Source organism: Caretta caretta, chromosome 5 (assembly GCF_965140235.1).
Source record: "Caretta caretta isolate rCarCar2 chromosome 5, rCarCar1.hap1, whole genome shotgun sequence".
Classification (NCBI taxonomy): domain Eukaryota; kingdom Metazoa; phylum Chordata; order Testudines; family Cheloniidae; genus Caretta; species Caretta caretta.
The window spans coordinates 121793883-121808678 of NC_134210.1; the positions used below are offsets into that span (position 1 = coordinate 121793883).

Genomic DNA, 14796 nt, shown 5'->3' on the forward strand with positions numbered 1-14796 from the left:
TACTACTTACTGATTGCTTGCTTCTTGGCTGTACCTCTAGGCAGACAATTTAAATTCTTATAAGACTATACATTAAGATTGACTTCCAGTTGACTTACAACTTGTAAAGGACACTGTCTGTTTTAATTTGGGATCTTAAATTATATGGCTTCTGAATTCAAATATATGAAATATAGTCTTTACTCCAATTTAGTGGATTTTTGTTTGATCACGCCAAACCTAAATTACGCTGCACCTGTGTGATTAATGCTCAGTGTGTAACTCTGCACAGACACAGGTAGTAAATGTCATAGCATTGGTCTTGCCAATTGAATAATTGATTGGTGGTTTTGTACACACACATTCTAAGATGAATAAGTTAAAAAATAAGAGACTTCAATCCTAAGTAATGTCTTTCAGTTAAAGTAGCAAGTCCAGTTTTTAGATTTAGAGGACGTTTGCACTTCTAAAAATGAAACAAATATTTTGATACTTCTAGTGATTGAGTTACTAGTACTCTGATGTCAGGTCTCAATCATAACTATTTCTGCCTTTGTAGAAAATCCAATTTTAAAAAATTGGTGTCAGTTTTTATTGTCCCACTGCTGCCAGTCTGCAAATTGTTAGAAACCTATGCTAGACTGTAAATGTTGACAGCTCCAGTCTTAGTGGAATTTTTTGTTACACAAAAATATAGTTCACCAAATTTGTGGCCAACCTTTTCTGCACTTTTAGTAGTAGAATATGAGTTTGAATATATCTTTATAGAGTGAACTTCACGATCAATAATGAACAAATGGTTTCATAGAGTGCAATGTTTGCATACTAATAATCTATTTATCATTTATTTAGTAACACCAGACACCCTAACTGATATGGCCAATCAAATGACAGAGAAAGTTGGTTTGGTCCATGGCTTGCCCTATGTAGCAGACAGACAGGGCTTTGCTGCCACTCTAGAACAGGTGAGTGCAATATTGCTTTCTTTTGTTGTGGTTTCTTTCCAACAATATGTTTTACCTTTAATGAGCTTTTAAAAAATTTATTTATTTATAATGTTTTAAAAATTATTTTGACATTCGCATGCGTATTAAGCCTAGTTTACAGGAAAATGTAACAGTGTTGACAGCCTGTGGTTCAGTGTCTAAGGGTATGTCTACATTATAAAATGAGGTCAAATTTATAGAAGTCGATTTTTAGGAAGCGATTTTATACAGTCGATTGTATGTGTCCCCACTAAGAGCATTAAGTCGGCGGAGTGCGTCCATGGTACCATGGCTAGCGTTGACTTTTGGAGCGTTGCACTGTGGGTAGCTATCCCACAGTTCCCGCGGTCTCCGCTGCCCATTGGAATTCTGGGTTGAGCTCCCAATGCCTGATGGGGCAAAAACATTGTCATGGGTGGTTTTGGGTACATGTCGTCAGTCGCCCCTCCCTTATTTTTTTATTACGGTACATAAAACCTTTACATTTAAAAAAAATGTATTTTTTAGTGAGAGCAATGTGATTAAATATGCTTTTATTTTTGAAAATCTTAGTTTAACACTTTGTGATACAGCAGGCGCTCAGGGTGGGAGTGCGGTGTCTGGGAGGGAGTTAGGGTGTGGGGGGGAGCTCAGGGTGGGGGTGCGGGAGGAGGCTCAGGGCTGGAGCAGGTAGGAGGTGCAGAGCACTTACCTGGGGCAGCTCCTGTTTGGTGCAGGGGGTGTGCAGATGGCTCTGCGCAGCGCAGTACCACCCCCATGCCCACGATTCTGGGAGCTGCGATTCTGGTAGCTGCTGCCTCACCCCCTCCCCCCCCCGAGCAGGCAGGACCACCCGGAACACAGGGGTTTCAGGGGCTTCAGGGCCCTGGGCTAAGGGGGTCCCGGGGCCCTGGCCTGCAGCTCTAAAGCTCCTTTTGGAATGCGGCCCTGCGAGCATGGGCCGGAGGAGCAGGGGCAGCCGCACAGCCAGTGGCCAGAGAGAAGCGGTGCTTTCCCCTTCAAAGAGCTGCTTCTCTCCAGCCGGCTTTGAAGAGGAAAGTGCTGCTTCTTTCTGGCGGCTGGCTGTGCGGCTGCCCCTGCTACTCCACGGGCCGGAGGACTCGGCCACCCTTCCCCCCCCCCTTTTTTTCCTCCTCCGGCGGTGCTCCTCCTGCTGCGCCCCCCACCCCTAATCAATCATCTTGCGCGCACCCCACTTTGGAGACCACTGCTCAATATGACTGTTGTCATCCGCCGCTTCCGCTGCAGCTCTGCTCTTGTCTCGCCATACCACGGCAAGCGTGCAGCCCGCTCAGCTGTTGTGTCCTGGCAGCAGACAGTGCAGCAGGTTTGCAAAACTGGTCATCCAACCACTGCTTCCCCTGCAACTCCGCTCTCCTGCAGACGCCATACCACTGCAAGCATGGAGCCTGCTCAGATCTCCGCAGCAGTTATGAGCATTGTAAACACCTCGTGAATTATCGTGCAGTATATGCAGAACCAGAACCTGCAAAAGCAGACGAGGAGGCGATGGCAGCACAGTGGCGAGAGTGATGAGGACAGACTTCTCTCAAAGCACGGGCCCTGGCAATTTGGCCATCCTGGTGGCAATGGGGCAGGTTCATGCCATGGAATGCCGATTCTGGGCCCGGGAAACAAGCACAGACTGGTGGAACCACATAGTGTTGCAGGTCTGAGATGTTTCCCAGTGGCTGCAAAACTTTCGCATGCATAAGGGCGCAAATAATGGAACTTTGACTTGCTTTCCCCTACCCTGAAGTGCAAGAATACCAAGATGAGAGCAGCCCTCATAGTTCACAAGCGAGTGGCAATAGCCTTCTGGAAGCTTGCAATGCCAGACAGCTATCGGTCAGTCGGGAATCAATTTGGAGTGGGCAAATCTACTGTGGGGGCTTCCAAAGCACCACATAACTGAGAGATGCCTCTATGTAGTCCAGAAACGCTGCCCTGAATTCTCCATCACATAGTGAAATGTGTAGTCCTATGACTCAGTCCACCTTTCACACTATACATATATTGACTTGGATATCTATCTTTCCCCCTTTTCCTTACCCTCCTAATACAATATTACTAGTGATACTGTGCATTGGAGATAAACAAAGATCTAGCTTAACTCGTGTATGCTCACTCTTCTAAAATATGAATTTGTACTCAACAACTTTGCGTATTTTTAAATTTACATGACCCTATAGATTCATTATTGCTAGGATATGGGTACCAAAGGCCAAATATCCTGATTCTCAAACATTTTTGCTTGCTTTTACAGAATCCAGGGAATAGGTTTTTAGGATAGATTTCAGCTTTAGTGCTATCTGATAACATGCTTTAATTTCGTAACTTCCACAACTTAGTGTTTTGGTTTTGAAGAACTATAATCGCAATATTAATATTTTGTCAAGTAACTTTAATGATGCTGTTTTTTTTTTCACATTTTAATTGATGCTGGCAGTTGGAAGAGCAAAGTTCAGTTTACAAACTGATATTTAATTGCTTAGTTTCTGACATGCTATTGATAAGCTTAGCAGAACTGGTTTTTGTTGTTTTTTTAATAATGTCAACAGATAATATAGATTTTGTTTGTTTTTAAGCATTTTCTATTTTTATTGATTTTGATTTTCACAGTTATGGAAAATTTTTGTGGGGATCAGACAATAATTATTTCATTACAGACATTGAGATGCTAAAAATTAAAGCTTTATAACCGTTTAAGCACAAATGGTCAACATCATATGTCAAAGTATACAGCATAAATATCCTTAAATCAAACTAAGTTCTCAAGCAACATTTTTCTTAATTGAAATTTACAGATAGGCAAGTGTTATTGACAGATATTTTTGTTGGTTGTGTACAGTGTGTGTACAGTGAAATTGATATTTGGGAGTGTACAGTGAAATTGACATTTACGACCTAAAAACCTAATCCTTCCAAGCCTAACTGTTGACTACTGCGTGTGTGCCTGTCTGTCTGCAGATGAGCACAAATGGTGGATAGGGCTGGTGACGCGAGCTCTGCTGGATTCCTCATAGGCCCTTGGAAGTTCTTCTAAGATGATTATGATGTTTATAAGTGAAACCTCAGCTTAATATTTTTATAATAAATAACTCCAAAATTCTCCATCTACCCTTATTAATATCAATACTGTACACCATTCTGATTTGAGGACTCATGGGACCACAGATTAATTTTATTCTAGATCAAGTAGTTTTTAAGACAGTTCATCAAAATTGCTTGTTCTGTGTTCTGCACTAGTGTTATAGATTCAAATGGATAGTTGCAGAATTCTAGAAGGGGTAATATGTTGTATATGTTCTGGTCTCCTGTGTCGTAAAACCTTGTTTTATCTAAGTCTGAGTTCTTGGACTATGTACTCATAATAGGGCAGTGAAACACAATAAATACTTTAAGTGGGAATGAGACAATTTAAAGCAGTAAGAATTGATAACAAATATTAATACATTAACAAGTAAACTGCTTTGTGCCTAATATAAGATGGGAGATTGACATTTGCATTTTTAAAGTGAATAACTTTTGAAACAAAGCTGCTTTCTTCAGTTTAGGACAAGAAGTGAAAGTGTAGTTTTTGATTCTATCTATGCTGTTCTGTACTGTGCAGGCAGAGGAGTTTCAAAGCAAATAGATAGCACAGTACAAAAACGATAGCTGCTTGAAAGGTTTCTGCAAAGTTTCTTTTAGTGAAGTCAGCCACCTCTAGCTAGCCATTGTCTTGTCAAAATCTTTTAGAGAAATAAATCTGATCGTAAAAATGCCATAAGTGAAGTAGAAAATCATTTGACTAGAAAAATAACTTGCACAAATTGTCTGCATAGTTTTAATGCCCAATTTATTACTACTTTTATCTTTTTGTAGGTATATTTTGGCACTTCACATCCCAGGTCATATATTTCTGCCAATGTAACTGGCTTCAAATGTGTAACAGGAATGTCTTGCCTGATGAGAAAGGATGTATTAGACCAAGCTGGAGGACTGATAGCTTTTGCACAGTACATTGCTGAAGATTACTTTATGGCCAAAGCAATAGCTGACCGGTAAGATAACTTCCAGTGAGTCTCCTTTAGACAGTATTAAGTTTACAGTGTGTTCTATACTTACATTCTTTGTTTTTGTAAGATAAAATTAATGCCTCTTGGTTAAATATTTGATTTGAGGCACATTCACTGTGTATGTTTAAAACTATGGTAGGGGTTCCCATGTGGTGTATAAGTAGCAGCATAAGCCCCCTACTCTTCTGTCCCCTGTGCATGAAATGTCCTCTCTGAATTAATCTGTAGGGCTACTGCCCTCTACTCCTGCAAGTACCTCCTGAAGAGCCACTTCTTCTGGGACCTCTGCAAGGAGTTAGCAAACAGGTGATGGCCAGGTTGTGCAGCATTGAGGATATATGATTTTATTGTTTTAAAAAAACCCTTTCAGTTGATTTGGAACCCCCAAGCTATGCACATACTCTCCTGTGGAAACTTATTTTCATTACTGTGCTCATCCCTTTTCTCCTACTGTTAGTCACATTCTTTGCATCTTGTTTCACATAAGAGTGCAAGGTCTTTTGTGGGAAGGTACGTGCCTACCTAGTGCCGTGTCGGCCCCAAAGAGATTGTGACTGATTCTAGGCACTGCCACAGTGCAAATAAGTAAGCATAATGGTGGAAATGTATGTCTATCTATCCTATATGAATAGATCCTTTGAGATATAATTAAACTTGCATCTCAATTTCAGAAGTCTACAAGGGATCAGTTTTTCTGTGAACACAGCACAAACATAATCTGTGGTGTTGCTGTTGGCTCAAGTTTTCTGAAGTAGTAATATGTGACTCCTTTTTCAATTATCAGTCTCTCTTGTGTGTGGAGAGAAATTATTGCTTATATTCAACATGGTAGTTTAACCGTTTTTATTACAGCATATATGACCGTGATAACATGTCCTTCAACCGTTATACTTGAGTTGTTCTTTACATATGTTGTTTGGAAGTTACTTATGACGTGCATTCATTTTCAGAGGTTGGAAATTTGCAATGGCCACACAAGTTGCAATGCAAAACTCTGGTTCATATTCCATTTCACAGTTTCAATCCAGAATGATCAGGTAAAAATTCCAACTATATAGATTTTTCTCCTGTCTTTCTGTGTCATTGCCTCCAATCAGTTCTCAATTATAAGGTATAATGCACTTTTCTGAACCAGTCATTTGACCTAATAGCCCAAATAGAACTACTAAAGTACAGTAACTCCTCTCTTAACGTTGTCCCGGTTAATGTTTCGTTGTTATGTTGCTGATCTATTAGGGAACAAGTTAGTTTAAAGTTGTGCAACGCTCCTTTATAATGTTTGGCAGCTGCCTGCTTTGTCCACTGCTTGTGGGATTCTTGGGAAGAGCAGCCCTTCCTTGTGGGGATTAGAACCGGGGGGGGGGCCAAAAGCCCCCCCATCAGCTCCCCTAAATTCCCTGTAAGGTATGTGGCTTGGTAGCTGCCCAGCAGCCGTTCAGATGGCCTTCCCCTCTGCCTTAAAGCTGCTCCTGGGAGCTTCCAGCTTGCTGGTGAACAGGGGTGCTGATGTCAGGATGTCCCCCTGCTCCTCTCTCCCCGACCCTCTCTCCACAAAACAGAGGAGGGGGACAGGGCTCGGGGACAGAAAGGCGGGAGCTTCCTGGAAGCTGTTGCTTCCAGTCTGAACTGGCTGATCTGCTTAAAAGGGCAACATACTTAAAGGGACAATGCACATCTCTCTCTCTCTCTCAGCCCTGGTGAGGATGGCGGTGAGTCGTCTGCTGCCGCTCCCCTGTTGACTCCGCTTCCGCCTCTTGCGAGCTGGAGTTCCGGAGTCGATGGGGAGCGCGTTTGGGGATCGATCACTACCTGCCGGATCAGAATTTTAACTATGTATTATGCAGGAAAGCTTGTCTGGTATTAAAAATAGACTTTATATTTTTAATTTTAGGTGGGCCAAGACCTGCCCTCACTCATGCATGCACCTCCCAGCATTTTGGAAAGTCAGCACCTGTGCAGCCCTGCACATGCTGTTAGGAGGAGGGAGTGGCGCACTCCAGCTACATAGCATGGGCTCATCATCATGTTCAGTTTTTGCAGGGTAGTGTTTTCAGCTACTGCCCGGCATCTATTGTGTTGCCTCCCTCCTGCCTCTGTCCATGGGGGAGAGATAGCTCAGTGGTTTGAGCATTGGCCTGCTAAACCCAGGGTTGTGAATTCAATCCTTGAGGGGGCCGTTTAGGTGTCTGGGGCAAAAATTGGGGATTGGTCCTGCTTTCAGCAGGTGTTTGGACTAGATGACCTCCTGAGGTCCCTTCCAACCCTGATATTCTGTGATTCATGCTGCCTTGTAGAGTGTGAGGCTACATTAACAACAGCATATTAACCCTTGAGGGCTCAGCCCAGTGCTAGTTCATCATTTAGCAGCAACGCATTCCCTGGGAAATATTCCACTCTCTTTCTTACTCCACCATCTCAACCAAGCTTCACAATCATTCATTGCTGTGTACAGTATTAAACTGTTTAAAATTGTTTAAAACTTATACTGTATTTGTGTATAATGTCTTTTGTCTGGCAAAAAAAAATTTCCCTGGAACCTCTCTCCTCCCCATTTACATTAATTTTTATGGGGAAATTGGATTCGCTTAAAATCGTTTCGCATAAAGTTGCATTTTTCAGGAACATAAATAACTACAACGTTAAGTGAGGAGTTACTGTATCAGTTTACATTTTTATGCAGCTTTCATGCGGGAGATCTTTCTAATGTATTCTTGAGAGAGAAATAAACACTGAAGAGCAGATAGAACAAATATATAAAAATGTAAGCAAGCATTTTTTTAAATACTTCAGTACACTCCGGTAGAGAAGTTTTGGACTTTATGTGCAATAACCATATAACAGGTATTGTTTATGCCAATATTTGCTCGAGTGGGTATTGAGCAAAAGATTAGAAGAGTGTTTTATTGAAAAGCAACTTAAAGCACAACTTATTGGGGGGAAAGGGGAGGAAATGGAAACAGAATTTTAACTATGTATTATGCAGCAAAGTTTGTCTGGTATTAAAAATAGACTTTATATTTTTAATTTTAGGTGGGCCAAGCTGCGAATTAACATGCTGCCTGCTACGATAATTTGTGAGCCAATCTCTGAATGTTTCGTTGCTAGTTTAATTATTGGATGGGCAGCTCATCACGTTTTCAGATGGGATATAATGGTATTTTTCATGTGTCATTGTTTGGCATGGTTTATATTTGACTACATTCAGCTAAGGGGTGTCCAGGTATGTAGTTGGAGTCCATATTGTTCTGTGTCTTATACTGAAAGATATTGCTAATTCCATTATTTCTGTTAAAACTGATTTCACTTGAGAATCTTGTATAAAACACCATCCTGGGAGACAGGATAGAATTTGGCCTCCTGCATTTGCTGCTATCTTACATTCATGCAACCCGAGTTTAAATCGGAGTGTAAGGCAGGACAGAATTTGGCTCTCTGCTCTAGCTTTGTTCTTTGTAAACACTGCCTCTCTGCAAACTTAGGGAATTTTGAAATATGATATTTGAAAGACCAGCATCTTCTTGACATTTGCTTGCGTTTGCCTGCCCTTTTCCCTTCATGTTGTTATGCACTCAAATGCCCAGGGAGGGAAAAGGTATGAAATACTTGTGGCCTAAAACCTAGCTTATTCATGGTGATAAAAGAGGAGATTAGTGGTGTTGTGTTTTTTGGGGTTTTTTTTTAACCTGCTTTAGCTGCAAAGCCTGTGGGTATGTCTCTGGGGTGAGCTGTGGTGGTGATTCCTAGCTTGAGGAGACACGAGCTCTGATTGAGCCAGCACTCTAAAAATAGAGTGTAGCTGCTGCGGCATGAGCTTGGGGGAGGGACTAGCTACCCAGAGTACAATCCTGTCTAAGACCATAGGCATGAAATTAGGATGGCCAGCCCCTGCCACCTCTTGCATGGCCACGGCTGCACTCTATTTTAACATGCTAGTTTGATCAGAGCTAGTGCCATCAGAGCCCGTGAGCTGGGAATCACACCCTTAGCTCTAAGTGTAGGCATATCCTGTGACTTAAGAAAGCTGAACTGTTTATACATTCACCCTGACCTGAAAATGGAACAGAAAAATATAAAATCAGCAGTAGAGTTGCAATGAGGGGACTTAATATTGGGGGAAGGGGGTGGCAAGAGGACTTCAACAGAATTTCAAATGTGGGAAACCACTACATGGATAATAGTGTTCTGTTCTCAAGATGGCACTGCAGGAATCTTTCAAATTGCTCCTTTCTTTCTGCACCACCACCACTCTCCCTCACTCTTTTTTTCTTAAAAAATAAAAAAAAAAATCAAAAAAAAATCTTAGAATGGAATAGCAGTGAAATCTTGCTTTTGGTCTTGTGCCTTGTCCTTCTTGCAGCACACTTAGTGGTGTGAAATTGATTCAAAATCAGTTTAGTTTTACTACTGGAGGCAAAAAACCAACAACAGTACCACTGCTTCAGAGCAGAGGCAGAATTGGAGATTCTGGACATTTTTACCCTTCTTCAGCTTGCCATCTGACCTTTGTTTTGGTGATGCCCATCCAAATCCTCAGGGGCATTTCACCCTCCTTGCACCACACTGTCAGTGTACTATGGCCCAGGGAGGAACATCTGGTATAAGGATGATCCTGCAGTGGCCTTAGGGGCTCATTCTCTACACACCTTCTTTGCTGTTGCTCTAGTGGAGAAGGGAGAGGCAGAACCACATGCCCCACTGCGCTTCATAGACCCTGGTGTAGGTGCCTTGGTTCCATGTGGCCCTTATAGGCTGATGGGACTTAGAAACATCTCTCCGGCTGCTCTCACACGGCGTCTGGTGGAATGCATGCACCATGAGCAAGGCTAGCATTGGGTAGTGCCAGTGGGAGCTCTGTGCCAGTTTTGCACTCCCCTCTCCCTCCTCCTCATCTTATGTGCTTTTCGTTTGGAATGAAATACACCCCGTGCAGAGGGACTAACAGGGTCTGGGCATCATTTACATCCTCCTTAGACCCGGTTTTGCAGGCTTAAATGGTGCATAGGTCTTGTGCCATGCTCTCTGTATAGGGTGGATTTCACTCTTTGGGAGTACCCAATTATCTGGCCCACTAACTACTACGTTAGTGTGTGAGAGAGGTTTTTCCAACTCATCTGTTGCCTAAATTGGAATGTCTTATTTGAAGGCATCTTCAAATGAAGACTATAAAGAGACGGCTAACTGGCTCAAGTTTCTCATTAATCTCCTTTCCCCGCGCGACCCCCCCCCCCATCTCCCCCTTCTGTACACAAGTGATTTCTCAAATCCTGCTAATCATGCTGTGATCCTATCATTTAATGTGTAGCATTCATCCCGGCAGGTGAATAGTTAACTTTGTTCAACAAGTACAACAATTTTCAGACTCTGCATGTGAAAATAATAAAAGCTTTCTTTTGACCAAGAGTACTTTTGAAATTGTACCTTCTTGTTTCAGAATAGCAGCTGTGTTAGTCTGTATTTGCAAAAAGAAAAGGAGTACTTGTGGCACCTTAAAGACTAACCAATTTATTTGAGCGTAAGCTTTCGTGAGCTACAGCTCACTTCATCACTGTTAGTGTGTTTCTAAGTGTCAGAGCCATCTCCTTGTAAAGTTAATGAACTTCACTGGGTGTTGAATCAAGCCCCAAATCATTCCACTGTGGCTGAAACACAGTACAGTATTGAAAATACTTACTAAATGGGTTGCTTTGAAATTGGGCAGGCTACAGAATGTTCGCAACATGGATGCTGTTGTATATTTAGAGGATAATTGCTTAACCAAACACAATTTAATTGATAAGACTGTACACATGTGATAATACACTTACTTCTCTTTAGCCAAGATGTGCCCATCAAATAAATATTGAATTTAGTAGTTGCATTAAATATTAATGTCTGCTTTATTCCCAGGGTGGTGGTCTGTGTTTTTCAAAACTTGATTATGCAGTAGCTTGGTTCATCAGAGAATCCATGACGATATACATTTTCCTATCTGCCTTATGGGACCCCACTATTAGCTGGAGGACAGGACGCTACAGATTACGCTGTGGAGGCACTGCAGAGGAAATCCTTGATGTATAGCCCCAGCTTTGTGACTGTATTTCAAAAAAAGAAAAAAAAGGAGGGGAAAAAAAGTATTATAAATTATGTTTATATAAATGCTTTTAAAAAAAAATCTACCTTCAATAGTTTTATTACTTGTATGTTTTGGTATTTGTTCTTTAATTTATTTTGCATGGCACTTGCATCTGTGAAAAATACATCTGTAGTTTTGGCCAAATGGTACCTTCTTTTTTTATGTATAAAAGGAAATCAAGAGAATTGGTCCCAGGATCCATTTTCTTTATGAACATTCTGCAGTAAACTCTAAAGACAGTATCCTTCAGTACAGGAAAAGCTTCTTGCTCTGTGGTACGCTATCTTAATGAATTGAGAGGTAAAATGGCCTGTGTCCACGGGATTGCAGCAGATTGGAGAGTAACATCGCTACAGGAGTACAGCAGGCTTCTGCGCGTTTGAAGGGTGGAGCTGGGAGAGAAGTCCTTAGATGCTTTATGCCTACCTCTTGTACCTCTTGTAGTTGCTGCAGAGCAAATACAAACTCATAGATAACTAGGCCTTGCAAAAAACAAAAGCTGGAGTCTTGTATTTATATGTATATATTAAAACTATTTTTTTGTCTCATTGCAGTGAACCAAAAGTGGACTGAGTTTGTTGGGGTGCGTGGGTGGAATTATTAGTTAGCCATGTGTTGAGGGCATCTTTTGGCCAGCTCTGATTGGTTCTGTCTTGAACCGTTGTTATCACTGTGCTGTAATTAGCCTAGCTAATCCCCTGCATCATTCCCGTCCTCTTTAAGGAGTTTTTTTGTTTCTGTGAGTGAACGTTTTGATAATTGTATGTGGGGGGGGATGCATTTCAAAAACATTTCACACATGAGCTATTTTCTTACACAATGTCTTATTGTTAATAAGAATGTAATTTCATGATGCAGGTATTTAATATCTTTTTTTAATTGAGCATATAATATACCTATACTAGTCATGAATAAATATTAAATTGCAGTAGATATTGTGAGTATATCAACGGGCAGGATGAATTTGCTGTTACTGATTACATTATAACCTTAATTTAACTGAGTCTACACTCTTGGCTTTTTGCCTTCTACTTTTAGTCTAGTCTTTTAAATTGGATTTTTTTGTATTCCAATGGTATGATTAAGGACTAGATTATAATCAAGCTGTAAATGCATGCTGTACTCTTTCCCTCTCTGCTCCTATGAGCTTGTTTTCCTCCCCCATTGTGAGACTGGTCTTAACTTGTGGTGAACTGGACTTGTTTGGTTTTTTGTTTAAATATTTAAAAAAAAAATTAAAACCGTACGAAGCAAAATTGGAGAGGGAGATTGCATAAGCCTTATGGTTTTTTATAACTGTATACTGCTTCTTCTTGAGAATGGGATGAATGCTGCTAAATGCAGGGCTAGCATTGTCACTATGGCAGCTTTAAATCCTAATTTATACGCCACGCCACTCCTACGTCAAAGCATAATGTGTAGCATATTAGCAATAATTATATGTATTTATAAAAAATGGACATTTTTTCACCTTACTGAGCCAATCCATTACTTGTCTATCTGATATACACACGTGTGTGTACATATCCTGGGGCAAAATGCTTCACCCAGCTTCATATTCTTTTGCCTTATGACATCACTGAATTTGTTTTTGAAGGGCATTTTTTCTACATGAAAACAAAGGCTTTTTGATGCATGTTCCATTCTTTACATGTGAATCAGGGAGAAACTCTTCCTGAGGAAAGGTGCACACTGAAAACCAGTCTAGTTGTGACCCACAAAAAGGTTGCTTTTTTAAATCACTACTATACAGCTGAATTTTGCTGACTGTGTATATTTTATTTGTTTCATGAAGTTTGGTTGATGCCATTCGTTGCACTGCTAAAGTGAAGCCAAGCTTGTTACTTAGCTTTATGCTGTTCTCCATGTGGGCAGCGTAAAAGAAAAACCAAAAAGGCTGAACAGACTTCATTTTTTAAACGTTTGTAGGTATGAAGAATAACTGTTCTGATGTGCTTTTTTGCATCGGTGGAGCCTTCGTCACTAAAAAAAGACGAGACTTCACTTAAGCAAACAGCTTGATTTCTTGTATTGTTAGAAAGTTGAGTTGACGAAATGGAAACCAATACTTTTGACTATTGCAGAGGGCACTGCAACAGAACTGCATAAAAGTTAGGGTTAAATATGGTTAGTTTTAAGTCTTGATCAACAGATGTCTAGAATATACCATGTTTATTATTTAAAATCATTGTCTTGTTTTTGTTTAAAAAAATAAATTTTGAATAAATCAAATGTTTGGAATATAAATCTGTTTTTACTTTATTCAACTGAACTAATGTTGCCTTAAACACACACACACACACACACACACAACTTGTGTTACGTACCAGTAGTTGTCTTGCAGTAAAATAAAAATGTAACTTTAATTCATAGCATTTCTCTGGTGCTATTCTCTGTAATAACTGAATCCAGATTCCTACAACAAATATGATCCAGTTACTTTTGGTAACTGTGCATGGCAGATCATTTGTAGAAATCTGTCCATACTACAACTTTGAACTACTTTAAGGAACTCCACATGGCTTCTAATTAACAAAAGACAAAATTTAGAAAAACCAATCTTCTGAACACATTTCAACCTAACAGTTCATTTGTGGAGGGTTTGCTGCAGAAACATGGTAGGTTTCTTACAAGCCACTCAATTCTTCAACATGGTGTGAAAAAGGTACAGGGTTGCAAAGTGCTTACTTCCCAACCAGAAGGTAAACAGAGATTTAATATGATCATGTATTAAAATAAGCACGCCTTCAATTGCTAAAATTAGATGTTGACTTCAGAGATACGGACCTGTGGTTTTGTGCTGTTGGACATTTTGAAGCTTACATACCTGTGGGGTCTGTTTATGATGGCACATTTAATTAAAATGCTTGTTTATTTGAACGTGATCATTTTAATACACTTCTTAAAACATCATTGTTTTCCTCTAGGGGGTTTAGGACAAAGGTCACAAGTTATGGGACTGAATAATACCCATTATTTGTCCCATAACTCCATGTGGACATCTGTGTTGGTTCCTGGAGTAGTTTTGTGATTAGTCCTGCTATTTTCATACATGTAATTGAACTTGCTATAGTCTGATTGCTGTACAGTAACTCCTCACTTAATGTTGTAGTTATGTTCCTGAAAAATGCAACTTTAAGTGAAGCGATGTTAAACGAATCCAATTTTCCCATAAGAAAATTGCGGGGGGTTAGGTTCCAAGGAAATTTTTTGGGGGGGGGGGCAGACAAAAGGCATTATATTCTGTACAGTACTGGGAGTTGGGAAGTGCCCCTGGCTTACCTCACACAGGCACAGCCCTCTGCAGGCAAGGATGCTTGGAAGCTCCTTTGCAGTAGCTGTGGCAGCTTACCCGGAGAAGAACAGGCACCAACTTTGCTGGGCGATGCTCCAGGCCCACCTCTTCCTGTCCCCACTCCACTCCAGACCCACCTCTTTCCACTCCCACTCCTCTCTGGAGCACGCCGCATCCCCGCTCCTTCCCTGCTCTGAGAAAGCCCTAAGCGCCGCCAAACAGCTGTTTGGTGGCGCTTAGGACTTTCAGGGAGGAGTGGAGACGCAGCACTTCCCTACTCCTCCTCCTCCCTCCCAGAAAGTCCTAAGCGCTGCCAAACAGCTGTTTGGCAGTGGGGGAAGTGCTGGGAGGGAGGGGGAGGAG

The 14796-nt window shown here is 41.1% G+C and overlaps 1 protein-coding gene across 1 annotated transcript in view; it reads left to right on the forward strand.

Moving 5' to 3' along the window:
- UGCG (UDP-glucose ceramide glucosyltransferase) overlaps window positions 1–13385 on the forward strand; it is a 35654-nt gene extending 22269 nt beyond the window's left edge. The window contains exons 5-9 of the mRNA XM_048851119.2: window positions 832–944; window positions 4833–5011; window positions 5977–6063; window positions 8057–8246; window positions 10913–13385. Of these exons, the coding sequence (XP_048707076.1) occupies window positions 832–944; window positions 4833–5011; window positions 5977–6063; window positions 8057–8246; window positions 10913–11083 (740 nt within the window). The 3' untranslated portion in view covers window positions 11084–13385. The remainder of the gene's footprint in view (window positions 1–831; window positions 945–4832; window positions 5012–5976; window positions 6064–8056; window positions 8247–10912) is intronic.
- Window positions 13386–14796: the final 1411 nt, after the last annotated feature.